This window comes from Peromyscus leucopus, chromosome 10 (assembly GCF_004664715.2).
Source record: "Peromyscus leucopus breed LL Stock chromosome 10, UCI_PerLeu_2.1, whole genome shotgun sequence".
Lineage (NCBI taxonomy): Eukaryota > Metazoa > Chordata > Mammalia > Rodentia > Cricetidae > Peromyscus > Peromyscus leucopus.
The window spans coordinates 4,945,295-4,971,713 of record NC_051071.1 but is presented as its reverse complement, the minus strand read 5'-3'; the positions used below and the strand labels follow the sequence as shown (position 1 = coordinate 4,971,713).

At 42.5% G+C, this 26,419-nt stretch overlaps 2 protein-coding genes across 10 annotated transcripts in view; both read right to left on the bottom strand.

Annotated features, from left to right (window-relative positions):
• The window catches only part of Eml6 (EMAP like 6), a 268,175-nt gene that overhangs the window by 176,006 nt on the left and 65,750 nt on the right, over positions 1 to 26,419 (bottom strand). The gene's annotated exons all lie outside the window — the stretch shown is intronic.
• On the bottom strand, positions 17,426 to 21,058 carry LOC114708330 (40S ribosomal protein S27-like). Its single transcript, XM_037209316.1, has 3 exons — positions 20,944 to 21,058; positions 18,742 to 18,803; positions 17,426 to 17,879 (listed from the first exon to the last, which is right to left on the bottom strand). Exons 1-3 carry the CDS (start codon positions 21,056 to 21,058, stop codon positions 17,580 to 17,582), a joined length of 477 nt encoding a protein of 158 aa, XP_037065211.1. The 3' UTR covers positions 17,426 to 17,579.

The following is a 26,419-nucleotide window of genomic DNA, read 5'->3' as shown; positions in this document are numbered from 1 at the left end:
ATCAGTGCTGGTACCAACTCTCCAGGCTCAAGCGGGCACCTATTCAGGATAAATGGTCTGTCAAGTACCTGAGACCCTCCACCCTCCAGTTTTTCAAGATGTCCCAATGAAGGGCCTACCTGCCCTCTGCCCTGTGTGTTCATCTCTGCAGTACAAGTAGGACAGATGTTAATAATCTATTTTTTCCTAGAAACTTGCCTTCTTTGCTTCCTCAAGAAACAGATGCCTGAGGTCTCCAGGATGACAATTAACCAGATGCTCCTCCATTCATACCTCCTGCTGAATGTGAGCCTACCAACTCCTGACTCTCCACTTCCCACATTGCCCCATGCCTGCAGGAAGTAGCCAGACTTGAATCAGCATCCCTCTATCCAAAGAGTCTGGAATGTTCTGGTAGAAGATCCCCCTCAACTCCCCTCCCCCATCTCTTTCCCCAAACCCACCCTTTCAAAGCCCACCAAATATTGTTCCTCCCCCAGAGATGCTCAAGACCATTCCCACAGGGTATTTAAGCTGCATCATAGAAAAGAGACATGTGGTTTTCAGGCCTCTCATCCCTGTCTCCTCCCTGGGGGGCTGGAGAATCACCTGGGAACACTTTACCCATTAAACCAGGGCTTTTTCTGACTTGGTCTGATTTGGATTGCTGTGTCGGTGGAGAGACCTATCAGGGTGCAAAAACCTTTCAATAGGGTTGAATCTAAGTTACATATACAGTATATTCTAAAGAGCTAAATTACACACATACACAAACACACACACACATATACCCATGTATAGAGAATTTTAATTATAAGCCTTTTGTTCTATATTTAAAGCCAAATTTTTGTTATAGATTTTAAACCATACCCCATGAACTTAGAAATCCTGAGATAGAGCATGTCTGTCTTAAGAGATTTTTTGAGAGGAGAGCACAAAGAAATTATAGAGATAAAATATTTTTAAGAATGGAAAGTAGAGGAAGTGTAGAGCAGAGAAAGTTTAGATACAAGACATTTGGGGATCATTTGCCTGTGTAGTAGCAGTTATTATGATCTGTGATAATTTGGAAATTGGGTTTGCCAATATTTTGGTCATTTATCTGTACTGAGGCCAGGCTGTTGTTATAAAATCTGAGTCCATGGAGGAAGAGAGAGAGGGCCACAAAGCGGAGCATCACACATGGAGAAGGGAGTGTTCCTATAAGCTCCGAGAAGAAGATGGGACCTGTGGGCCTGCAGACTGGAGCAGAGACAGGCAAGAGAGTTCGGGGAAAAGGAGCCAGTGAGTACCTTTCCTAGAGAGACCCAAAGGAGCACAGCAGGCCAGAGCCAAGAGAGAACATTGCCCAAGGAACAGAAGCAGGCTCCAGGACCCAGAGACACTTATAGCAAGGACAAGGAGAGGAACAGTTAAGGGACAAGTAGACACAACCAGGAACTTCACCTTAGGAAGGGTTCCAATATTGTAGAAGTCAGGAGGGTGAGGAGAACCTGCAGAACTTAGCAGGCAGCTCCTGGGGGAGGCAAGGAAATCCACAAAGTATCGGCCCAGGAGGGCACAAGGAGAAATAGACCAGGTAGCACTGAGTGGGAGGAAGCAAAGCAGAGTCCCAGGCTGCCACAGGCAGGACTGCAGCTCCTAGGAAAGGTGAGAGAGGGGAGCAGGAGAGGAGGGAAATATCCACAGGGTGTAGCAGGCCAGAGGTGCAGCAGGCTAGGCTGGAACTAGGAAGGCACAGCTGGCCAGAGCCCAGACAAGAGTAGCAATTAGAAAGCAGGTAGAGGGAAGCAGAAGCTGAAGAAATGGACTCTAGAATTTGTGGGTGGCAGAAGCCAGCAGAAATAAATGAACCATACACACCTTAGGAGAGTTAAATCAGCAGCTTGGGGCAGGCACTGTAGGGGAGAACAGATGTGTACTTGATATGTGCACCTGCAGCTGGCCTACTCCTTTACTCCCCTCCCCCACCAGGTTGCGACACTTTGCAACAAACTTACAGATCCATCAGTGGTAACTTAAAGGCAGGACATTTACAGAGGTGGAGGTTGGGGTGAAGGACTGCCGGTTCTGACCAGACAAAAACAAACGTCTTGGAGCAGATAAAAGAGAAATAGGGAACGGGAAGTGAGAAATTTCCACTCCCCTTGATCACTTTCAGTATTTGTAAAGGTCCTGGATAATATTGGGATCTAGGGTGCCACTAGTCAGCCACATTTGGATTGGTTATCTAAAGGACTATTGATGTCAGATTTTATTACAAAAGTGAATAAATTTGGAGCCCTTCAGGGCAGGTGTCAGGTGAAGAGGCTGGAGGTTTTCTATGGATAACACCATTCCCATGGGTGAGGAAGAGGGTAAGGTCCTAGGCCTGAAGTCCAAGGTGTCCCCAGGACCCAGGGAAGGCTGAACTGGAAGACACAAGCTGTTCAGTGGATCATCATCTCACCGAATGGTTGGGGATCAAGGGCCAAAATCCAGAGGAGACTGGGCGCCTTGGTACCAGGGCTTTTGAAAGCAAAAGATGAAAAACGAGCTTGAAAATGGGTCAGAGGTGGGGTTGGTGGAGAGGGTCCACCCTAACCTTAAAGACCATGCCTGGAGGTACCTCAGCCTCCAAGAATACCAAATGCTCAACAGTCACTCCCTTGAATCCAGGAAGCGTTTACACCCACCAAAGGGAAACTTACCAATTACTGCTGTTGAATGGGGTGCTCAGTGATAGGCGAGGTAGAGGGTGAATCTGTGAGTCTGCTGTGGGTGGATGTAAGCAACAGGGTCCTTGTGCAGCTTCGACCCCCGAGGGGGAGTGCACAGGCACCAGGGTATCCTACAGAGTCTCAGCACCAACTGAGGGTTTTGAGGCAGAAGAGTATCTTGATGGATTGGAATGCCACAGAGATCACACAATGCAACAATTCACATACAAGAGATTTATTTTGGAGTGGGGGAGGCCACTTCTGATCAAGGATAGGAGAGAGGGGGAAAGGGGGGGTGATGGTGGGGGCTTTATAAACAGTATGTGACTTGTGGCAACAATGGAAATGCTTGGTGGCTGGTGAAGATAAGGCTGCTGGTACTGAGTCAGTCACTGAAGGCAGGCTGAGGGGTGCACCTGGAATGTGGTTCTGGAATGTGGGCAGTTCCTAACAATACTGGTATGTCGACCACAGTTCCCATAGGTATATTTTTTTGGTTTTGTTTTGGTATGAAATAATGAATGTTAACTGACTTTTAAAACCCAGGTGTCAAACTTTTTGAAATATATACTTAAGAATTTGAAGAAAAATTGACGTGACTATATTTTGCTAACTATCATTTAAAAATAAATGTTACATTTTTTGCAGGAAAGTAGTTTCTGATTGGCTAGAGTGTCACAGGTACAGCGTTGGATGCAAATGGCTACAGAACACCTATATGTATGTGTATGTGTGTACATAACTTCAACTCTGTGTGTATGTGTGTACATAACTTCAACTCTGTGTGTATGTGTGTACATAACTTCAACTCTGTGTGTATGTGTGTACATAACTTCAACTCTGTGTAGCAGGAATCTTAAAAGTTCTTATTAATAAAGTCAAACCCGAGGCCAGTTATCGGGGTCAATGCTGGTAGATCAGAGAGACAGAACAAGCCACAGCTATCTCACTTTGCCAATTCCTCAGCTGGTCCTGTTTCCTCAGACTGGAAGCTTCTGTGTCCTCATCCCAATAGCTCTCAGCTGAACTGCTGCTTAAAAGCCTGAATGCTTAACCAGCCACATGCTTAACAGCCAAATCTTCTAGTTTCTGTCCTCACGCCTTATATATCTTTTTGCTTTCTACCACCACTCCTGGATTAAAGGCTGGCTTTCTGGGATTAAAGGCGTGTGTCAGTCACCATGTTTGGCTATTTCCAATGTGGCCTTGAACTCACAGAGATCCAGAGGGATTTCTATCTCTGGAATGCTAGGATTAAAGGTGTGAGTGCCACCATTTTCTAGCCTTTGTATTTAGTGGCTGTCTGTTCTCTGACCCCAGATAAATTTATTAGAGTACACAATATTTTGGAAACACAATACCACCACAACTCTGTGTGTATGTGTAGGTGTATACATAACTTCAACTCTGTGTGTATGTGTATGTGTACATAACTTCAATTCAACTGTGTGTATGTGTGTACATAACTTCAACTCTGTGTATGTGTGTATATAACTTCAACTCTGTGTGTATGTGTATGTGTACATAACTTCAATTCAACTGTGTGTATGTGTATGTGTGTACATAACTTCAACTCTGTGTGTATGTGTGTACATAACTTCAACTCTGTGTGTATGTGTATGTGTGTACATAACTTCAACTCTGTGTGTATGTGTATGTGTGTACATAACTTCAATTCAACTGTGTGTATGTGTATGTGTGTACATAACTTCAACTCTGTGTGTATGTGTATGTGTGTACATAACTTCAACTCTGTGTGTATGTGTGTATATAACTTCAACTCTGTGTGTATGTGTATGTGTGTACGTAACTTCAATTCAACTCTGTGTGTATGTGTAGGTGTATACATAACTTCAACTCTGTGTGTATATGTATGTGTGTACATAACTTCAACTCTGTGTGTATGTGTATGGAACTTGGATTCAACTCTCATTAAAAAGAATAGCTCGCCGGGCAGTGGTGGCCCACACCTTTAATCCCAGCACTCAGAAGGCAGAGCCAGGCGGATCTCTGTGAGTTCGAGGCCAGCCTGGGCTACCAAGTGAGTCCCAGGAAAGGTGCAAAGCTACACAGAGAAACACTGTCTCAAAAAAAAAATAGCTCTACTAAGAAAACAGATGTTTTTAAATAGCAACCACATGGCTCTTCTCCATCTTGGTTGATGACCTCAAGACATAAGCAGCCACATGGCTGGCAGCCATCTTTACTAGGGTTAAAGAGTGTTCTGGTGGAAGGTCCACCTCAACTTCCCTCTCCCATCTCTTTCCCCAAACCTAACCCTTCAAAGCCCACCAAACACTGTTCCTCCCCCAGACATGATCAAGACCACTCCCACAGGGTATTTAAGGTGCATCCCAGAAAACAGACACATGGTTTTCCGGTCTCTCATCCATATCTCCTTTCTGAGGGAGTGGAGAATCACCTGGGAACACTTTACCCATTGAACCAGGGCTTTTTCCAATTCAGTCTAATTTGGTTTGATTTGGATTGCTGTGTTGGCAGAGAGGCTTATTCGGGGGCAAAAACCTTCCAAAGAGTAATTTAGCCACCATTTCCAAATTACCATGTGGCATAGAACAACAACTGTAAAACTTCTTAGTCCTGATGTCCTCTGTTTACTATTGCATCTCCCTTTTAGACCAAGGAAGCACAAGTCTCCAAAATATTTTGGATTGGAATGGATTTTTGTATGATGATAAAAATTTAAGGTTATATTTGCTACAAGATACTTTTTACTATTTCCTTTAGTTACAATAATTAACTTTACAATGACTGCTCTCAGTAATCAACCATCTGTGTCTCATGGTAAATGATTGGCTTAAAAAATGTATATATATATATATTATATAAAAGTTTATATAAGGTCTGAGGATATGGAAACTTAAGTTGTAAAGTCTAAAAAGTGTTTAAAGAATGTAAATGCAGGTTATAAAGATCTAAGAAAGGGTCTTAAGGTATGTAAATGCAATTTTAAAGGTATAAGAAAGGGATTTAAGACATGTAAAAATGAAAAGTGCCTAATATTTCTTTTGTTATGCTATTGTTATATTAAGACTTCAAAAGTTCATTAATCAGTGGAGCTCTGAAAAGCTAGTAATCTAGCTCTGGTGAGCACTGACTACTGTTATCATAGTCATAAGCTCAAGATTTTAAATTTCCTTTGATTGTCTTCTAAGTATAACTTAAAAGTGCCTCTCATTGTGCTAAAAACATCTGTCTAATCTATACACACCTAATCTTCTGGACAGAGGAAAGAGTGTTCATGCTTTTAACCCAGAATCATTTTTGGGCTCCCAAGCTTCTACCATGACTCAAAGGTATGCGTCTACTGCCTTTTCTACAATGTAGATTTCAGTATAGATTATAAGCAATGGTAATGCTAACATACCTAAAATGTATCTCTTTTTGTAAACTTAAAAAAAATTCTTGTAAGCTTCTCATGGGTCAAACTTAAAAACTACTGGTAACCTCTCATGAGTCAAATGGAGTCAAGATAAGTACTATCAATCAACAGCCTGTTTCCCATCTGCCTAGTCCATTTATTCCTGAGGGTGGGAATTCCCCCCACCCCCACCTTTCCCTGGTCTTGGGACTCCCCTCCCCCAACTACCAGGGCCTAAAAGTTTCAAATATACACCTAAGAAAATAATTTCCCCTTAATTCCTTAACTTTACTTTCTCTTCCTAATATATATCTGTTCCAGCAATCCACCAGCTCCCAGTGTTCCCTCAAAAGCTGCATCCCAGACAACTTCAAAGCTGCTAGCCCCAGGTTGTCCAGACTCATAGTCCCTGCCTGCACATCCCTAGCCCCAGAAAGTCATACAGAGCCTGGTCAATGAGTGAAACAGCCCGCACTTCTGTACTTGGCCAGTATCCCAGCTTTCTTGGATCCCCAAAGATGTCGATGCCCTAGATGACAGGAAGCAGTCTAAAAACCACAGTGCCCCATCCCTGCCTCACCAGCACCCTTCCTACTTCTCTACCTTTTACAATAAACAAAAAGGAGGAATGTTAGGAAATGTCTACAGGTGCTCCCCACAGCCCACTTCAGCTATTCAGTGCCAGCAGCTGCCAGTGGCCAAATGTGACATATTTCCATTCTCTCCATGAGTTGCCTCCCATCATCATGTCACGCTCTGTTTCTTTCTCTCATCCCCACTCAGGGTGGGGCCTGTCACACCCCCTGCCCAATAAATCTCTTGCGTGGTCTGTTGAGTGGTATAGTCTCTGTGGCATTCCTCGGCCTGATCCACCAGGTCCTCTTCCACCTCAAACCCCTAACAAGGATGCTGTGCTGATGGACAGTAGAAACTAGCCAAATAACCTGTTTTAATGAAAATTATGGTTGATTATTTCATTAAGCATTCACACTGTTGTGTTTTCTGTTGTACTCTATCTGGGCAGTTGCCATCAATTCCAGCCCTTCCCTGCCTGGTCTCAAGAGGTAGACAAGGTTGTTCACATGTGCCTTTCACAGGATACTTCTTCATCCTAGTGGAAAGCCTAGTGCCTCAAGATCTGACGTGTGACCAGGAGACCCTCCAAGAAAACAGGTAAATAAATGCCTTCTAACTTCAGCCTGGGTTCAGCTTTCACTGAGAGAGATACTAAATCCAAGTATGTGAGTTAGGAGAGACATGGTTGAAAGTCACACAGTAACATTAAACAGAAGACACATGCTGCTTACAGATCTCACAGAAGAGAAGGCAACATACCTCACAGAGCTCCAGTGGGAAGGGGAACCTGGGCCATTCACCTCCAGCCATCAGCAGGGAATGAAAAGGAGGCTGGGAGCCTGAGCCTTTGTTAAGGCCACTGATGAAGAGGCCCTGGGCTTTCCTGTGACATTGTGGGTTGGCTGGTTTGAGCACAACACATATAAGGGAAGAGTCTTAATGTATTTGACTCTGGTGTTGACCATTGAGTTCACCATGGCCAACATATATGCTGTGTGTTGAATTCGGTAGGGATAAGAAAGAAATAGGCTATCACATGCACAAGCCACCACACAGGTGTTGGAAGTTTGAGCCCAGCCAAGGGAATGTGGCACAAATAACTTCTGTCAGTCCTAAAAAAATGAGCATGTAAGAAGCCATTACATGAACCAAACTCAAACCAAGCAACAATTTAATACATCCATCTACACTCAGTCCATCTACACTCAGGCGTGATAGTTAAATGGCGCTGGGGGCGGTGCTGGTTACTGTGTAGAAAGGTCACAGTCACCACAGAACCCAGTGGTACTTTTAGAGTTTTATTAGGAAGGAAAGGTGTGTGTGGGGGGGCAGGCCTGGTGGGGAAGAGAATCGGAGAGCAGAGCAGAGAGCAGAGAGTGAGAACACAGAGAGAGGGTGGGGGTCCATGCCCGGCTTTTTAAGGCAGGGACATAGTCACCGGCGCCTGATGATGTAAGACGCAAAACACAAGACCCCCAAGCTGCACATGTACAAGATCCTAACAAGGCAACCTTTGGTAAAGCAAATCTTCTATAAAGTCTGATTTGAGAGACCTAAAGAAAACCCCCAGGGCCAGAAAGTGTCTTCATACACATGACTTACCATTAGTAAGCCACTCACTTATTAAACTCCATAAGCATTCATTAATGCTTGCATGACTGTCATCTTCTACTTATAGATGGATTGCTATGTGCTACTTTACACATTATCTCAATTCTCAAGGGCAATCAACTGGGATAGACAAACTTCTCATGACAGGAAAGGATGCTGAGGCTCAGAGAGGCTAAGAGCTGTGAAAGCCACAGAGCCAGGATTCACATCCAAGTGTATAACTCCATAGTCTTATCACAATTCTACCTTCCTCTGGTCTCTTTTCAAATACACTTATAACCAAAGCTTCATTATTTACCCCATCCCCAGTGACTCCTACCTTCAGCGCCTGAGAGAGCCAAGCCTTTACATGAAAATTAAGATACAGACTGGAAAGTGAAAGCATTTGGTCATCTGAACATTCAGCCATGGAAACACCTCAACAACAACTCCTCCCTCGATTCCATACACATTGTTTCACTCTTTGGAACCCAGCAGAGGGTGGGTGGAATCCACCTCCTTGGAGGTGTGGTGGGCCCACCTAAGGTTCATCTGTAAAGGGTAGGCTAAGCCTCCTTCTGCCCAACTCCACATACTCCTTTTTGTCCAGATCACAGCTGAATTAGGGCTCAAGTAATTGGGTGAGAGAAAAAAAGAATGGGATTATTTTGCAAATTTATAGAGAGCCAACTTTAACAAGTTTCACTTGGTCAGTGTAAATTTGGAAGAGATCCAAAGGAAGGGAAGGATGGGATTTTAACCTGGGTTTTAGAGAATGGCAATCTTAAGGGGTCTGGGTTCGGAGCAGACACTCAAGGACTGGAAAGAATTCCAATCATTTCTTCATTGGAATTTGAACCCAGTGGTATCCTACAGCAATTGCACAAAACTCCTTAGTGTGATGGAAAGGGGTGTGTGTGTGTGTGTGTGTGCGCGTGCGCGCGCGCGCATGTCTGTGTGTGTTCTATCATGTGTGAACCATTCACCTACCTTCTGACCATGCTTCCTAAGAAAGGTACAACTACTTTCCCCACCACAGCACACTGGGAAGGGGTAGGGAGAAAGCACACATGGCAACGCCTGAGGCTGGTCTGACTCTCCTGCAGATCTGCTAATGCCCCACTGTCCTTTGAACAATTACTTTCATGTTTATGATGCCCAAAACAAACTGTGGCCAAGAACTCTGAGACCTCAGTCCAAGGCATCCCCAGCTACCCTAGGGTGCTAAAGATAAGAGTAGCTGTGAAAGGCTAAGACCAGAGTCTAAAGAAGGAATGATTCTCTCTGATGATGGAACAGAGAGAAATCTAAGGAATGGAGTCTCTCTGGGAGTAAGCAAAGATTACAAAGTCCAGCCATTTTGTCATTCTCTGCATGGCCGTAATTCAACCCCCAAACCTATTAAAGCCAAGACGTTAGGAGGCTCTGCACAAATCTCAGCTAACTCCTTAAGCACGACAACATTCTAGAAGGCCATTCCACCTCCTGCTTGCCATAACCATACCCTAAGTGGCAGGGAAATAACTGATACAGGGGCTGGGGCAGCTCGATTTGTAAAACACTTGCCGCACAAGCCTGACAACTTGAGTTGGATTACCATGGAAATGTGAGAAAAGAGAATCAAATCCACAAAGCCGTTCTCTGCCATCCACACATGCCATTTCACTGCTGGTATGACAGTAAAATATTCTAGCACTTGGAAAATATGGTAGTACACAGAAAGAGCTGTATTTGTAGTTACACTGCTTTTAACATGATTATTTTACTCACACATTTATCCCAATTCAACAAAAGAGTTAAGTGCAATAAAGTTTGAGTTTGGTAACTGATTTAAAAATTCACAGCTGCATAAAGATTTAACTTTATAGATAGGTTTGATTGGTTGTGGAATATGAAAATGATACCACTGTTTCAAATATTTAAAATAAGTATGCTGTTATATAGCTTTTCTTTACTAATATTATATACAATAGCAACCAAAATAGCATGTGTAATCTTAACACAGTCATATTGTAGCATATCCCTCTACATGCTGTGGGTAGGATACTAAGCCCTTTACACAGATTGTTTCATTAAATTTAATTATCTCAACAGGCCTAATTGAGATGTCACACTCATCAACTGTTCACTAATGAGACACCTGAAGCTTCCCATAAGTTGTGTGATGGACAGGTTGTATAGGTCTAAAACCCAACACTCTTATTAGTGGGGGTTATGGTCTTTGTCAAGAATCGAGAGAGTTACAAATGGATAAGCAGTCAATAAGGGGTAGGGATACTGAAGCATCTTAGGGAACAAGGAAGATAGAACTCAGCAAGAAGGAAAACCTCTAGCTGATCCTGGAAAGCTCCTTACAACCCCTAAGTTTCCCTAGATTATGTATCCACACTGTCTAGACACCAATCATATTTATAATGTATCCTCACTGTCTGAGGGCAATCATATTTATAATATATCCATACTGTCTGGGTACCCATTGTATTTACAATGTAGCCATACTGCCTCAGTACCAATCACATTTTAAAGCTCCCAGTCACAAAAAGGGGATGCCATAATTTGGGTATTTCAGGACAAATTATGTATAAGTACAATGGTATATTTAAGTATAGTGGTGGTATTTTATGCTTCAAGCTGCAGGAAAATGTAATGGAATTCAGCTACTATCACAAAAGCTACTACTTGGAAAAATCCAGGACTTCTCCAAAGGTCAAGCCATGGCTTAAGAAGTCTTGGTGATATTTTAGCTTTTGTATATATATTAGCTGGTTCCTATAGTGATTTTCTTGTAATGCTATGCGTGCTTCTTAGAACTCCTAAGAGTGTATTTGAAGAGCCAAAGCACCCCATTTCAAGCAAGTCCCTCACCCCAGCTTGAAACAGGCCTGAGTTTCAAAATTCTCAGAGCTGCTGATATAGGTCCCAGGACAAAGTCAGGATGCTTGAAGAGCCATCTGGTAGCAACTGATTAACCACAGAATGCCCCAGTGCTGGAGATGGTCAAAGTACAAAGTCAGGATGTTTGAAGGACTATCTGGTAACAATTGATTAACTACAGAATGCCCCAATGCCAGAGGTAATCTATAAAGTTCAACAAACAACCGGTTAAAACTACAAAGTAAGATAACACAGACATTCTGAAAAGCCCCTAACTTGAGCCAATCAGAATTGTACCGTACTAGCACCCCTAAATGATGTAACCTTATGGTTTTTGCCTTTAAAAACCTGAGCTTGCAGAGGGGCGGGCACTTCCTCTGCCCTCTGCTGTGTTGCGGTGCTTGACCGAGGTCCCTGATGGCAGTGCAGCTTGAACTGCTTCAATAAACCTTGCTTTTGCATTTCAGTGAGTTCGTGTCTCTGGTGGTCTCTTCAGGGGTCTTGCTCCCAAGGCACAGCATATTTATCTAAAATACCTATCAAGCATCCAAAACCAAATGAAACAACATCTGTCTCCTAGGTCAGGAGGATAGCTTTATTTCTTATGCAATTTAGGGTGAGACCCTCCTTCTTTACAGCCTTACTAATAGACTCCTAATTTCCTGCCTAACCACCTCTAGGAATGTAGATTGAGCACATAGATCCCCTTCTTGATATATTAACTGATCATTAGCTCTCTATTGACCTCCTCCTTTACCACTCCCCTTTTGGGTTGTAAAAGAAAACCTGGTGGTCACTGCCTGAGGAAAATTCTTACCTGTCTTTATGACCTTGTAAGAACTCAAGCCTGGTGACCTTGCTTTGCGAGAGGATTACTATTGCTTGAATTTATAACTGGATTCCTGAGAGACTTATAACCGAGAGAATAAGGAGACGGAGAGGAGTAGAGAGAGAGGAAAAAAGAGAATGGAAGAACTAGGTGGGTAAGAACTAGAGAGGAATGGACTATATGGGAAGAACTAGATTGAAGGGCTAAAAGAGAGTACTAGAGGAACAAGAAGGAAGATGAGGAAGAGCCAGATGGGAAAGAACAAGATGAGAAAGAAGGAGATGGGAGAGGAGCTAAGATGGGAAGGAATTAGATGGATGAGAATCTAGATGGGGCAGAACTAAGATGAGAGAATTAAGATAGAACTTAGAGGGGACAGCAGATAAATAGAGAGAGAATTAAACAGAAAGGAGCTAGGCACAAGAACAGAACTGAAGCTGTGTAGATAGGATTTTATCCCAGAGGAATAAAGTAGACAGACAAAGAGCATGGTGTATTTAGATTCACTTCCCGAAAATAGTTCTCGCTGTTCATAGTCTCTCTTTTGAGTCCCTGGAAGTATATTATTAAGGCTGGTCCTTTTAATATTATACAAGAATTTTATTCCTACATGAGTTGATTATCTGCAAATGGAAATACTCTGTGCCACAGAATAAAGTTCTTACTTAAAATACTTTTTTTTTTTTTTTTTACAAAATATGCTTTTTGGTAAATGAGACTGAGAATGACTGGCTGGTTCAGTGTAAATCTATCACCATTGCCGAATAAATCCCACTACATCTGTATCAGCCTTGCTACTCATTAGCTACATTCATTGTAGGACCCTTCCTTTACATCATGCCTAAAGTGTATGGTTGGATATGGTTTGAGCATGTTTCCAAAAGATTTATGTGTTGAAAATTAATCATCATTTTGAGTTTTAAGAGAGTAGACAAGAATAGAAAGGTGATTTAACTATAGTGTTTAGAGGTGATTAAAGTAATCAGGGTCAAGATGCCAAGATTGAATTAAGAAAGGCTTTATAAGAAGAGGGAGAGAGTACAAGGTACACACAGGCACACATTGGGTAGTTCCTGCCTCTTGCCATATGGTGCCTTATGCCATGCCAGCATTTTTCCAGCAAGAAAGTCACCAGCAGATGTGTCCCCTCTACCATAGACCTCCAGAATCACAAGTCAGAATAAAACCCTTTTCTTAAGTAGTCTCCAGTATTTCATTATAATATCATAAAATGCATTAATGCAGTGGGAATGATAATAGGGCCATCGTTTGGGATGTTGGGGTTGTTCGTGTTTGGGCTTTTCGAGCAGTGCAGGCACAGCAAGCATGGAGAAACACGGTGTTCTGTTGTTCCGTGGTGCACTTTGGTGTGTGGTAAGTCACACACTAGAATCACCCTTTAAACTTTACATACACAACCATGCTGCCAGAGAACAGAGGAAGAAATAGAGACTCTATAAGCACTCACCCTGCAGTCCCCTTTAGAAGGCACAAGACAGAAGATCTCCCGATAGAAGGCCAATTATTCTCCTGGATGGTCACTCATCTATCCACAAAAGTCTCAAGTGACCAAGGCCATCTTACCAGTGCATTCTAAAGCCAAGGCATAGGCATTTGCTTTGATTTTCAACTTTGGTTTTGGTCTGTTATTTGATACAGGGTCTTGTTATGTAACTTCAGCCTAAAACTTGATGTGTAGACCTGACTGGCCATGAACTTATGGTCATCCTCCTGCCTTTGTTCTCTGGGCGCTGGCACTATACCTGGTTGCTGTTTTTACTTTTAACTACCATAAACCAACAATTTTTTCAAGCTTATGTATAAGTACAAACTGACAATAATTTTAACCATTTTTAGTTATCCATTTTAAATTATATTTAAAAATAAAAATAGTGAAATCATATTGTAACATATTACACTATTTGTGTAAAGGGGCATTTAGTTGTATCATTATTTTTAACAATGAAATATTACAAACTACTAAATTAAATGCTTACATGTTAGCACTAATGCAGATTAGTGTTTGTAAAGATAACCCAAACTGTAAATAGTAGCGAACTCTGGAAAGTAGAACTAGTTAGGTCAGGGGGGGCTCATCCTACATCGTACATTCCTGTATTATTTAAACTTTTTCAACCACCTTGCTCTACCTTTTAAACTTCTGTAAAGATTCACTCTCCCTTCTCCATCCCTCCAAAAGAAAAAACTTGTACGCTGTCATATTAAGGTAAAACATTAAGATGTCAAAAATCTTATGGTTTTTTTTTGTCATTTCTACTCCCAAATAATTTTATGATATTTTTCATCATTTCTACTCCCAAATAATTTCTTGGAGTTCATTAATTCATATTTAAAGAATTCCCATACACACGCATACACAAATAAATAAATATAATTTGGGGTGATTCACTGGTTAAGAGCATGTGATGTTTTCCTAGAGCACCCAAGTCCAGTTCCCAGCACTCAGGTCAGACGGCTCACACTGCTGAAACTCCAGCCCCAGGGGGTACAGCACCCTCTTTTGGTCTCCACTGATGCCCCCTTACACATAGCATATACACAGACAGACACACAGACACAGTCTCTCTCTCCAGTGCCTGAAGCCCTCCCCCAAGATGCACCATGGAGGTTACTGTGTAAAATAAACTAACAAACACACAAATCTATTCCCTTTTACCTAATTACTTGGGCCCAGCTATCCTGTTTAGAACAGCAGAAAATAGACTAAAGACCCAAGAAAGAAAGAGGAGGAGGAGAAGGTAAAGGAGGAGGAGAAGAAAAAGAAGAGGAAGAGGAAGATGGAGGAGGAGAGAAGAATAATGAGAGAAGAAGAGAAGGAGAAGAAAAAGAAGAGGAGGAGGAAGAAGAAAGTCTACCAAGTTGATGTTTCTACCCTTTGAATGTTTAGGGGGTGTGAAGCTTTGGACCCAGAACATCCTCCAAAGGCTTGTCTGTTGAAGGTTGAGTCTCCACTGGTGTCTATATAGGGAGATGGTGGAACTTCAGGACAAAGAATGTAGCTGGAAGTAGGTCATAGGTGGCAGGGCCTTACTGGGACCCTGGCCCCTCCCTCTATGTCTTCTGCTTTCTGGCCAACAGCTTTCACTACCCATGCTTCTGGTACCCTGAGGTCTCGCCTCGACACAGTCCTAGGAACAGTGGATGTTGCCACAGATCAAAACCTCTGAAGAGAGCCAAAATAAACATTTCCTCCCTTTGAAGTGTTTTCCTCAGTATTTTTGTCATAATGACATATTGACTCACACAGCTGATAAGCACCTAGGTCATGTTATAAGTTAAACATCCTTATTTATCTTCTTTTCTTGAGATGCTTAGATCTGAAGATGGAACTATTGGAATTTGTTCACATGTAAACATTTCCCAGTGTTTTTATTAAATTCATTTTGGAAAGTCTACCGAAACATGCTTTAAATAAATTATATTTTAAGATAGTTTACTTCTTCAATCTTAAGATAGTGTATTTACCAAAGAAAATGTGTACTTTCAAGTAAACTCTCATTAATGCTGTAATCAATGCCAATTTGAACTACCTGAACATGGAAAAGGCTCCCCCTACTCCGTGATCACAGAGATAAAGGCAGATGGTCACTCTGGACCAGGACAATGTTCCAGTCTGGACAGAACACATATCTCCCAAATGACCCATTACAATGTTTGGTAGCTAACTGAGGCCCAATAAGGACATACAGAGCAATAATGAGCCTTCTGGTTTCTGAGCTTTTCCCACATTATCAAGATGCTATGATCTTTCTTTACTAAAAATCAAACACTGAGAAATGGTGTTAAGGACAGATCCCAAATTTTAAAAGCTGTCTCCAAGACAGAAAGGAAAGGTTTAAATTTATCTGAAACTTAAAGCAAAAATCCTACAAGAAAATATGAGCCCCACAATGGCTGGGAAGACAGCTCAGTGGGTAAAATGTTAGCGGCAGGCGTAAGGACTTGAGTTTTTCCCCAGCACCCACATAAAAGCCAGGTGAAGTGGTACAGCCTATAACCCAGCACCGGTGGAGGGGCAGATATATGGGGAATCACTGGCCGGCCAATACAGCCAAAATAATGAGTTCCAGATTCACTGAAGGGCCCCTGGCTCACGTGATTAAGTAGTTGAAGACAGCGTCAGGCATCAACTTCTGGCCTCCACTGTATATCACAAGTGAGTACCACACACACACACACACACACACACACACACACACACACACACACACATGCATGCATATCTATACACCCCAATATATAATGCATACACATATATTTAAATGAGTCCAGAATCTAAGCTCAGGAATCTGGGAATAGTGGTGCACACCAATATTCCCAGTGGTGGGACAGCAAGTGAGCTACACAGTGAGGCCGAAATTGGATGGGGCAGGAGTTAAGTCATCAGGATCCTCAATTAAATGGCTTCCTCGAGAAGAGCTGGACCACTTATTGGTACCTCTCCATCACCCCATCGCCCTTCCATACCTACCCTACAGAAAACTGCATGTGAGCATGTGCAGCAACCTTCTAATTTGCACCAAATGACAAATTCAGAGCTGGGAAATGTCCCATCTCTAAGATGATGGGAACTTTTCTGAAGTGCTGTATTGAACATGCTGAGTTACACTCCCAATCCCTGTGCTATTTTCAACTACAGAATATTCAAAGAGCAACTTGTGCAACTTTCACTGGCAGTACTGTTGGAATGGGGCTCGTAAACTACTGATTCCATGAGAATCCCATGCATGACTGTCCTTGTGATCGCTGCATTCCCAGAAGTTAGCACACTCTGTCCTTCACTCACAGGACGTTGGGGAGTGCCTGTCCCTTGCTGGGTTCACTTTAAGTATACAACAGTCATTACAAAGTGCTCACACCATCAGATTCTATGGGGCTAAGACATGGAACACGAACAATAAACAAGGAAAAAACAGTTTCAGGGAGCAATAAGGGCTGTGCATAAAGAGAAATTGAGCTGTGAGCGGCAAGTGAAGACATTATAGACAGAAGGTCAGAGACAGCCTGTGATGAAATAACAGGCCACGGTAACCTCCATGATGCATCTTGTGGGGAGTGCCTCAGGCACTGGGGAGGATAAATGCAGAAGTCCTCACTCAGACACTCACTGGTTGGCCTGAGAAACTGTCAAGGGGTCAGAGCATGCAGGGACTGGCAGGGCACCAGGACTGCAGCTGCGCTGTAAACACACCGAGCAGTGCTGGAGGCGGGAGAGGAGAGGGAACAGCATTAAACATCTCAAAGGCTCATTCTGGCTGCAGAGTGCTCAGAAGTGAAACCCAGAGCATCAGTGAGAGACTGCACAGGCCGCAAAGGCTGACTGTCATTAATGTCAGAAATGTCTGTAGAGTGGGTGCTCATTAACTATTTGTTTAATGAATGCATTTTTCATTGTACTATCTTATTTCAGGAAACTTCCATGTGACCCTTTTTTTTAATAGAAGTACTGAATATCATACAAATTCTTTTTTTGTCCATAATTAAAACTTTATTGAAAAACTGACACCAAAATAGGAGATCACTGTTACATACTTTATAAAATAAAACACAGTTACATTGTCTTGGTAGAGTCACTGAACTTGATAAGGCTTTCTGTGAAAAACACAAACTCAGGAACTTGTATAGATGATTAGTGTTGCTTTCTTCTAAATGAACAGGCTTCTGTGAGTCTCGCTTTTCCTCCTGTGGGCTGGCACAACACTGCTGAGCAACCTACGCAGTGAGCGTGACTGAAAACTGTAGTCTTGTAGCAACCTGGACATTTCACATCCCTGAAGTAAAAATTTGGGCTCTGAACCAGCCGATTCTTCTTATGTTTTTTCTTTGCCTCTTCCAAGGAAGGATGTAACAGATCTCTAGCCAGAGGCACGGTGACAGCTTGGCCAGCACCGGCACTCCAGATCTCTACAAATTCTATGTATAGAAGGCTCTTTCATATTTCCACCTCATAGAAAGGCTCAAACAATGTCATCTCTCTTTTCTAATATAAATTATTAGCACTTTTAATTATATGTTGACTCATGTACATAAAAATTTAAGATTTTATAGTACCATATTTCCCAAATTTGATCATTAGACCAGAGTGGCTAAATCTTCTAGTCCCTGTTCTGGAAGAGAAATGTCCTTCAAAAACTACATTTGGTCAGTTCCAATGCTGTAGTCAAGACTGACTGTGTGCTTGCCATAGCCAGGTCCTTTTGCAAAGCCCTCCAAGATTGAGCCTCATGACCAGCTAGTATGGGGAGATAGTAGCTCACTCACTCTGCCTACGATATCTGCTAAGATGCACCACCTAGAACCCACTTCCATCAGGTATTTGCCAGCTCAACTACCCATAGTGCTGAGGGTACATGACCCTAGCTATCAGAATCTATAAATTTCAAGGGCTGCCTAGTCATGTTCCTCCCCAGACCATGTTCTTTCTACATCCAATGATGGACTAACTTACGGAGGTGAGGCGTGGTCATCTTAGAAACCCTGGTGTGGGACACTGAGGCTGTTGTGGGGCCTGCATCATAGCTCAACTGTTCTTCCATCACAGATTCAATATTCTACAGGCTAAGCTCTGTCTCAGGGACTGTCTCTGGGAACCAAAACTATGATAAATATTCTCCTTCTTTCTCTTAACTGGAACATCCCAGTGGCACAGGAATAAATGTCAATAATTAAGACTATGTTTGGTTTTCCTGGAGACCATGGCTGTGGCATTCAAGCTCTGGTCCATGGAATGAAAGTGGAAATCATGTATGCAACTTCCACAAAGAGGAAAAGTGCTCCTCTCTGTGTCCCACTTCTTCTTCCAGCAGCTGAAATGCAGACAAGAAGTCTAGAGTGGCGGCAGCCACCTCGCCCACTATTGACAAGCAACAAGAGAAGAAGGAGGCGTTGTGCAATCATTGGCAGAGGCACTTCACATTTGAGCCAATGCAGCAGCCCAAGCTGTAGCAGATTCGAATCGACTCAAAGTTGATGTGTTCTAAGTCACACTGATAGGCAGGGCAGAACTAGATCCAGACTTGACTGCCAAGTCCACGCTCTCATAATACCACAAGTGGCCTCTGGGAGGAAAATTCAGTGGTAATTTTGTTTGAAGAAGTACACATTGTGATTCTCCCTTGTGAGCCTAGAATGAGGGAGATGGATATTCAAATAAAGAGTTGTAGGCTTTGGATTACCTGCAAGAAATAAGTTTCCATATGTAAATGCCATGGGAAGTAAAGGAGAGAAGCTGGAGATGTGGGTCTTTCCATGGAGATTTGAGCAATGAGAAAATGTAAATTACTATAGAAATAATTATCCAGTGATAATTTGCAGGAGATACAGATGTCAGCACTGATAAGATCATAAATCATATAGACTCACAGTTCCTCTCTAGATAAAAGCAAAGCCTTTCTCTTTCTAGGGTGATGAGAGGTGGAAGCAGGCATACCCTTCAGGCATGATCTACTGGACAAGAGAGGAAGCAGTCATCTCCAGATATAAGCAGGTGGTCCAGGAGAGGAGGGCTAGCCTCAGCTAAGAGTCTGAGAAAAACAATGTGACAGTCTCCAGGTAGAGCCCACTTGAAGCCTTGCGTGTCCAATCCTCCAAGCTTTGGGTCCACTGTACCTCACTGCTAAGGACAGCATTGTTTTGTTTGTTTTTTTGTTTTTTGTTTTTCAAGACAGGGTTTCTCTGTGCAGCTTTGACGCCTTTCCTGGAACTTACTCTATAGCCCAGGCTGGCCTTGAACTCACAGAGATCTGCCTGCCTTTGCTCCCCAAGTGCTGGAATTAAAGGCCTGAGCCACCACTTCCTGGCTTAAGCACAGCCTTTTAAGCCTCAAGGACTAAGGTCACTTACTGCAACCCTGTTTTCCAAAAAGAAATTATTTCTCCTCATGCATCTAGGGTCTCTGAGCATTAGTACATCAGGGAGAGAGTCACAGCCCCTAGGTAACTAGCTCATCGAGTCACCACAGATTAACCACTGCTGGGGTAGGTTGTTTGGGAATCAAGAGACTCACTGCTCTCTGGATCATTGCGGGCCCTAACCTCCAAGATTCAATTGCCCTCTAGAACTGAATAGCAGCTCATGCCAGTGTTGTCCTGTCTCAGACCTAGCCAGAACTAAGCTCTCAAATCACAGAGCCAGTGGGGAAAATATCTAGCTCCAAGACTTGCCCAAACCTCATCTGGTTAAATTAATAGAGAATGGAATAGCATACATGGACTCTGCCCAATGTCATCACCTTGTCACATTGCGGTCACCATCTAAAGAGCCCTGGGTGGAAGTGGCCGCACTCTGTGTGGGGAAATCCATGGCCTATGAATCAAACAGACATTGGATGTAAAGCCCAGCTCTGCATTTGCCAGTTACATAGGTATGTGTGGAGGTCTTGACTTCGATCCTCTAAGTCCTATGGGTACTAACCACACTGTGAAGCATCTCTTGAGAGCTGGAGGACAGGTATCCAGAACACAGGAACTGTCCCATAAATGTCTGCCATTCTTACAGACAGAAAGCTAGACTCAGCTTGATAGAAACTTGATCTTGGAATGAAATTATCAAATCCCCTCAAAAGCAAACCACAGTGAAAAGGGAATTTGTTCTGGAGTATTTAACTTTACATGAAATGTTTTCTAATTTCCATGGCCCTGAATGAGTGCCCCTCCCCCAGAAAATCTTACCAAAGTCCTCTCTTCATGTTTCCTGCATCCTAATAATACACACCAGCTAGATGGTATGGTGGCCCCTAAATCCATACTTCTATAGCCTGGAGGATACTGTTGTTTCATTGGTTTTGTTTGAGACAGGGTAGCCCATACTGGCCTCAAATTTGCTAGTAACCAAGGCTGACCTTGAACTTTTGAATCTCCAGCCTCCACCTTCCATGCACTGTAATTTCAGGCCTACACCGCCATACTCAGTTTCCATAGTGTGAGGACCAAACCCAGGGTTTCATGAGTGGCCAACAAGCATTCTGCCAACTAACTTAAGTTCTTGGCTCTTACACAGATCTATTCTCATGTCCACAGGCAAGTCATTAAGCTGAGCTTCATGGATAGCTACTTCCCTCACTAGGTCAAAAGCTGCTGGATAATAATATTCATGCTCTTCTTTCCTCATCCTAAACACCTGGCATACGGTAGATGCTCTGGAGATACCTGGTAAAATTAAACCTATTTAATAAACACGGTGACACTGTAACTCCTCCCATGAGTTTCATGAAAACTGCTCTCAGTTCCATGATTCTGATGGTAGAGTGGCTCCTAGGACATAAAGAATTCAGAGGCAGTGCCAATATATCTGAGAGACTGTCAGTTTAGTCCATATAGTCCACAGGTCCTAGTTAACACTGAGTTAGACTGATATAATTGTTATTACAAATCTGAAATTAATTCAATTTTAGGTTTTGCTTGCTTTATCAATTCAATTGAAGAGGGAACATACACAAAATATCAGAGGAAAAGAATAACCTGTAGTTTTGATGTCCAGTGGATAGTTATTTTATGACCCAAAGACACTTGAAGCACCCGGGGAAAACTCAAGTCCAAGTAGATCAAAGACCTCAACATATACTAAACTTAATAGAAGAGAAAGTAGGAAGTACACTTGAATGCATTGGCACCAGAGATCACTTCCTAAATATAACACCAGCAGCACAGACATGGAGCACAACAATTAATAAATGGGGCCTCTTGAAACTGAGAAGTTTTTGTAGGGCAAAAGACACGGTCAATATGACAAAAAGACAACCTACAGAATGGAAAAAGACCTTCACCAACCCCACATCTGACAGAGGACTGATCTCCAAAGTATATAAAGAACTCAAGAAACTAGACATCAAAATACTGAACAATCCAATTTTAAAAAATAGGCTAAAGAGCTAAACAGAATTCTCAAAAGAAGAATCACAAATGGCTGAAAGATATTTAAAGAAATGCTCAACATCCTTAATCATCAGAGAAATGCAAATCAAAACAACTCTGAGATACCACCTTACACCTGTCAGAATGGCTATGATCAAAAACACTAATGACAGTCAATGTTGGAGAGGGTGCAGAGCAAAGGGAACACTCCTCCATTGTTGGTGGGAATGCAAACTTGTACAACCACTGTGGAAATCAGTATGGCGGTTTCACAGAAAATTAGGAATTGAACTACCTCAAGACCCTGCCATACCACTCTTGGGCATATACCCAAGGAATGCTCAATCATACCACAAAGATACATGCTCAACTATGTTCATAGCAGCACTATTTGTAATAGCCAGAACCTGGAAACAACCTAGATGCCCATCAACTGAAGAATGGATTAAAAAAATGTGGTATATAAACTCAGCAGAAAAAAAGCAGAGACAGCATGAAATTTGCAGACAAATGGATGGAACTAGAAAAAATCATCCTGAGTGAGGTAACCAAACCCAGAAGGACAAGCATGGTATGTACTCACTCATAAGTGGATTCTAGATATAAAGCAAAGAACAATCAGACTGCAACCCATAGAACCAGGGAGGCTACATAGCAGGGGGGGCCCTAGGATGATTGTGGCTTATAGTAAGTTTTGGTTTTACTCAATTACTGGGCAATACTCAATCAAACATTTCATTATTAGGATAAGAATTTATACTGTATCAAGCTTATAATAGAAAAAATAAATAAATTGATTAATAACAAAAAAAGATACTCTATCAACTCTATGTCAACCAACAGACAAATGAACAACTGTCAGAAACAGCTGTACACACAGACTCGCACATGCACACACATGAGAGAGAACTTTGGTGAAAGTACTTGCAGTATACATTCTGAAAATGACATCAGCAGAACTAAATCTTTGCAGATGGCATCCCATATCCAGAATGTCCCACCTCTGCCTAATTTATGCAATCAACAGAAATGCACCCAGCAACAGTGGATAAAAATCAGTTGTGACATGAAAGCCATATAATTTTAACTCTGGGTTTTGGATAACTCCAAACATGGCATACATAAATCTATCCTGGTATGAGTGAGGGCCAGTTGCCTGGGGCATTACAGGTGACATGGTGGCTCAGTGAATGAACACAACAAGAAAGTGTTGTCACTCAGAATACCAAGTGACATAATCTATTTAGTCCAGTTAAAGAATTTAGTATTAAGACTACACTAAACATCACAGCAAAAATGTGTAGCATGCATAAAATTAACTACACGTAATTTACATGGGTTGGATAACAGAACTTTTTTTTAAAGAAAATTTATTCATTCATTCTACATACCAACCAAAGATCTACCTCCTCCCTCATCAAACCTCCCCAGGCTCCCCCTCCCAACCCACCCTCCCTTCCCCCAACAAGAAGGCAAGGCCTCCCATGGGAGGCACATCCAGTAGAGGCAAGTCCAAGTCCTTCCCCCTGCCCGAAGGCTGCATGAGGTGTCCCATCATAGGTAGTGGGCTCCAAAAAGCCTGCTCATGCATCAGGGATGGACTCTGATTCCACTGCCAGGGACCCCCCCCCCAAGCAGATCAACCTACACAGTTGTCTCGCCATGCAGAGGGCCTAGTCCAGTCCCATGCAGGCTCCATAGCCATTGATCCAACCTCCATGAGTTCCCATTAGTTTGGCCTGGTTGTCTCTGCAGGTTTCCCCATCATGATCCTGATGCACTAGCTCACAGAATCCCCCATCCCTCTCCCCAACCAGACTCCCAGAGCTCTGCTGGGTGCCTGGCCATAGATTCCACATCTGCCCCCACCAGCCCCACCAGAGAAAAGCTCTGTGATGACAGTGAGGGCATTCACCAATCCGATCGCTGGGGTGAGCCAGCTCAGTTCAGGTGCCCTCTCCACCATTTCTAGCAGTCTAAGCTGGGGTCATCCCTGAGGACACCCGGCAACTCCTCCAGTACCAGGCCTCCCCCCATCCCTACCATCATGGTATCTCCCTTACTGCTCTCCCATTCCATCCTTGTTCCAGCTTGACCATCCCATTCCCCCATGTTCTCATCCCCCAACCCCTACCCTCCACTGCCCACCCCTCATCCCCAGTCCACCCATGGAGATCTCATCTATCACCTCCTCCCAGGGTGACCCATCTGTTCCTCTTTGGGTGTCCCGTCCTCCCCACCCTCCTGCCCCCTGTCAGCCAGCCTCTCCAGAGTTGTGGGTTGTTGTCTGCTTATCTTTGCTTTACATGTAGTATCCACTTATGAGTGAGTGCATACCATGTTTGTTCTTCTGAGTCTGGGTTACCTCACTCAGGATGATGTTTTCTAGTTCCATCCATTTGCCTGCAAATTTCATGATGTCATTGTTTTTCTCTACTGAGTAGTACTCCATTGTGTATATGTAACACATTTTCTTAATCCATTCTTTAGTTCAGGGGCATCTAGGTTGTTTCCACGTTCTGACTATTACAAATAATGCTGCTATGAACATAGTTGAGCATGGGTCCCTGTGGTATGATTCCTTGGGTATATGCCCAAGAGCAGTATAGCTGGGTCTTGAGGAAGATTAGTTCCCAATTTTCTGAGAAACCACCACACTGATTTCCAAAGTGGCTATACAAGCTTGCAGTCCCACCAACAGTGGAGGAGTGTTCCCCTTGCTCCACATCCTCTCCAACATAAGCTGTCTGCAGTGCTTTTGATCTTAGCCATTCTGAGAGGTGTAAGATGGTATCTCAGAGTTGTTTTGATTTGCATCTCCCTGATGACTAAGGATGCTGAGCAATTCCTTAAACATCTTTCAGCTATTTGACATTCTTCCTTTGAGAATTCTGTTTAGCTCTATAGCCCATTTTTTAATTGGATTGTTCATTATTTTGATGTCTAGTTTCTTAAGTTCTTCATATATTTTGGAGATCAGCCCTCTGCAAGATGTGAGGTTGGTGAAGATCTTTTTCCACTCTGTAGGCTGTTGTTTGTCTTATTTACTGTGTTCTTTGCCTTACAGAAGCTTCTCAGTTTCAGGAGGTCCATTTATTAATTGTTGCTCTCAGTGTCTGTGCTACTGGTGTTATGTTTAGGAAGTGGTCTCCTGTGCCAATGTGTTCAAGACTATTTCCTACTTTCTCTTCTATCAGGTTCAGTGTAACTGGTTTTATATTGAGGTATTTGATCCACTTTGACTTGAGTTTTGTGCATCATGACAGATATGGATCTATTTGCAATCTTCTACATGTTGACATCCAGTTATGCCAGCACCATTTACTGAAGATGCTTCCTTTTTTCCATTGTATAGTTTTGGCTTCTTTGTCAAAAATCAGGAGTTTATAGGTGTGTGGATTAATGTTAGGGTCTTCAATTATATTCCATTGATTCAAGTGTCTGTTTTTATGCCAATACCAAGCTGTTTTTACTACTACAGCTCTATAGTAGAGCTTGAGGTCAGGGTGAAGCCTCCAGAGGTGGCTTTGTTGTACAGGATTCTTTTAGCTATCTTGGGTTTACTGTTTTTCCAAATGAACTTGAATATCAATATCGGTCTTTCCATGTTTGTGAAGAATTGCATTGGGATTTTGATGGGGATTGCATTGAATCTGTAGACTGCTTTTGGTAAGATTGCCATTTTTACTATGTTAATCCTACCTATCCATGAGCATGGGAGATCTCTCCATTTTCTGATATCTTCTTCAATTTCTTTCTTTAGAGACTTAAAGTTCTTGTCATACAGATCTTTCACTTGCTTAGTTAGAGTTACCCCAGGTATTTTATATTATTTGTGGCTATTGTAAAGGGTGATGTTTCTCTGATTTCTTTCTCAGCCCATTTATCATTTGTATATAAGAGGGTTACTGATTTTTTGAGTTAATCTTATCTCCTGCCACATTACTAAAGGTGTTTATCAGCTGTAGGAGTTCCCTGGTAAAATTTTTGGGGTCACTTATGTATACTATCATATCATCTGCAAATAGTAAAAGTTTGACTTCTTCCTTTCCAATTTCTATCCCCTTGATCTCTTTTTGTTGTTTTTTTGCTCTAGCTAGAATTTCAAGTAGTATATTGAATAAATATAGGGAGAGCAGACATCCCTGTCTTGTTCCTGATTTTAGTGGAATAACTTGGAATTTCTCTCCATTTAATTTGATGTTGGCTGTTGGCCTGTTGTAAATTGCCTTTATTATGTTTAGGTATGCTCCTTGTATTCCTGAACCTCAGTTCAAGCCTCCCTGTTATTATCTTCATTGGCAGCATCCAGCCAGGTCCATCCCCAGATGGAGAAAAGTACCTTATCAGAGATACCTCTGTACTCTCTAAGAACAGACTTGAGCGTCCAGGCTACCTGTTTGAGAAGGCCTGGAAGATGTGCCAATTAAGCTTTACTTCCTCCTTTCCCAAATCTTACCTCTAGTTCCAGATCTCCCTTTAACTATCTCTATAGGCATCTAGCTGTACACAGGTTGCCTAGCGACTGAGCACACTTTCTCCTACCCTGCAGAAAAAGAGCATACAGCTTGAACAGATAAGAGCCACAGGAAAAAAGAAGGCAGTTTTATTTTCTCCC